General features: G+C 49.2%; 1 protein-coding gene across 1 annotated transcript; it reads left to right on the top strand.

Moving 5' to 3' along the window:
• Positions 1-1,369: 1,369 nt before the first annotated feature.
• Positions 1,370-2,185, top strand: LOC131259644 (uncharacterized). Its single transcript, XM_058261185.1, has one exon. It carries the CDS (start codon positions 1,370-1,372, stop codon positions 2,183-2,185), a length of 816 nt encoding a protein of 271 aa, XP_058117168.1.
• Positions 2,186-2,458: the final 273 nt, after the last annotated feature.

The following is a 2,458-nucleotide window of genomic DNA, read 5'->3' on the forward strand; positions in this document are numbered from 1 at the left end:
GGAATCACCGATAGAGTTAATGGAATCAAGTGCACGAAGAAGGAGAGCACAGAGTTCAATATAATAATTAAAGGATAAAGCATTCGGAAAGTGCCATATTGAAAATCAATGGAACGTTATGTTGTCGAGGTAGAAAATAGTGACACCAGCAATATGCGGTGCGTGGCGATGTGTATTGGAGGCAAAAGTTACGCCGGCACAAACCGGTTGATAGTGTATTTGCAATAATTGGGAAAGCATCACGATGGTAAAAAGCACCGCGTAAGAAAATGCATGCCACTTGCCTACAGATTTTGGTTTTTGGGTTATGAAATCTTGTTTAATTTGACTAGATATGTTTATTTATATACCCTTCTCTCTATTTATTTATATACCCATTTAGGGTGTTATCGAAAATATTTGAAACGATAACCTTTATGATTCTTTTAGGTTTGATGTTGTAAATTGTTGTATACCTTTTTCGAACATTTAAATGAGATTGAACTGGTGGACGATCAAGTTTGTATGTTTGTATGATTGTGGTCTGTCCAATATCCCACACTCCCGGTACAAGCAATCGTAGTTTTGTTTTGAAACAGTTTTGAAGATTTTTTCGATTGTGTAAAAACTGGTCAATAGCTCTGCTGAATTTAATTGAATGAAGTGTAACTTTAGCAAATCAACAAAGAAGAAAATGTCATCGAACTTTTCTCATTCACTTTCACTAACGTTCACGTCAACAGTGATTTGTGGATGTTGATTTCGCGAGTAGAATCTCAAAACAAAATGACGACGGAACAAGTCGACGATACGACAAAGCGTGCACCAGCTGAAGGTTAACCATGGGTGCACTTGGCGTTAAAGACCTTTCCAGCCCGTGGCACAATAGAAGTTGAAGCACTTCTAACCGTGATTTTTGTTTTTCGTGGAACTGCACTCAGGTGGAACGTGGCACCATAACGGGACAGGGGTTGCGTTTGTGACACGCGGCGTGCCGAGTTAGCGCTTGTCGGAACGGCTCCGAGTTATGGCGCTTGCTGGGAAAGTCCGGGGAAAATCCGAGTCGGGAAATGCGCCAAACGGGACGCTGCTTCTTTCCATCGCTCGTCTGGTCGTGTGTCGCATAATTTGACACAATCACGCTGATAGACCGATGATGATGGAGCAAGTGGGTGACAATTTAACAGCCCAGCGATCCCGCCCCGCTTGGCCCGGCGTGGAGGTTAAACTTCGCTGAACCTTGACCATGCGTTGAACTCCCTCTGCCGCGAAGAAAAATAGCCCCTAAATGAAAGTGGAGTAAAATGTGCAGGTCGTGCAGTCGGAACAGCTAGTACAGTGCAGGAAGTTGACGGTGACAGTTCGTGGCGCTCAGCGAACCCAAACAAAGATGGGTGACGGTTTGCTGCAGCGATTCAGCACGATCGGAACTATCCCCATTGGAACTAGCAGCAGCAGCAGCAGCACTAGCATGCCAGCCTTCGCGGATGGCAACGGCATCACTCAACGGATACACCACGATCCAGCGCCACCAACTCTGATAGGGGGCAAGTACCCCGTGTACGGCCCTGGAACCGGTCCGGACCTTTACGACGAAGAAACGCCCGAGTTCTGGCACGGCGGCGATAGCTCCGATCCGGGAGGGTTCTTTCCAAGCTTCCTTCCTTGGGGGCAACCGCAAGGATCGCATCCAGTTCCGCCACCACCACCACCACCCCCTCCGTATCCCGTGTATCGAGGACCTTACGGGGGGAAGATCGGCAAAGGACTTCGATTTCGGGGCGCCTCGGTGGCCGTGCTGACCCTGTTGGCGTTCCTCTTCTTCCTGAGCATCCTGCAGAACTACATCCGGGACTACTCCACCACCTCTCAGCCGACCGTCATCCTGCTGTCGGCCGGAGCGACCAAGGAAAATCTGCCCCTCTATCCGTACCGCATCCGGCAGAAGGTTGGCCAGCGGAGCAACGAAGAAGCGGGCCAGTTCGACGAGGATGATGTCGATGCTGGTGAGAGTGCGTTCGGACACGAGCAGCAGGTACACGGGGAAGGCGGTAGTTATCGGGCGAGAATCAAGAAAGGAGGCGTTCCATCACACCACAAACGTCACCATAAAGTCGGCGTTGGAAAGGTGACCCCGGGAAGTGTCTCCAGTGCACCGTCCATCGCACCACCGTTCGGGGACATATTCAAAGTAAACGGACTGTGAGCAACGGGATGAACAGGGTTTGCAATTCCCTGCCATCTGCATCCCGTCCGGTGCAAGTCGGTTGACGGTTGTGGTGCCTACACAGGTGCCTTCCTTCAGCCGTAGTGACTCTGTAGTGACACTGTTTATTTATTATTTCATTCTCGACCAAATAAAGGTAGCTTGTTGCCGGGAACAAAGTGCGTCAGTTTTCCTTTTATGGGCCTAGAATCTCTGAGGCACAAAAATCAACAATCGTCGGCAGCCTCAAATTTGTGAACTACCCCTGGTGTC

Source organism: Anopheles coustani, chromosome 3 (assembly GCF_943734705.1).
Source record: "Anopheles coustani chromosome 3, idAnoCousDA_361_x.2, whole genome shotgun sequence".
Taxonomy (NCBI): Eukaryota; Metazoa; Arthropoda; class Insecta; order Diptera; family Culicidae; genus Anopheles; species Anopheles coustani.

Excerpts from the sequence above, each read along its gene's own strand:
- LOC131259644 (XM_058261185.1), top strand. The coding sequence starts at position 1,370 with ATGGGTGACGGTTTGCTGCAGCGATTCAGCACGATCGGAACTATCCCC.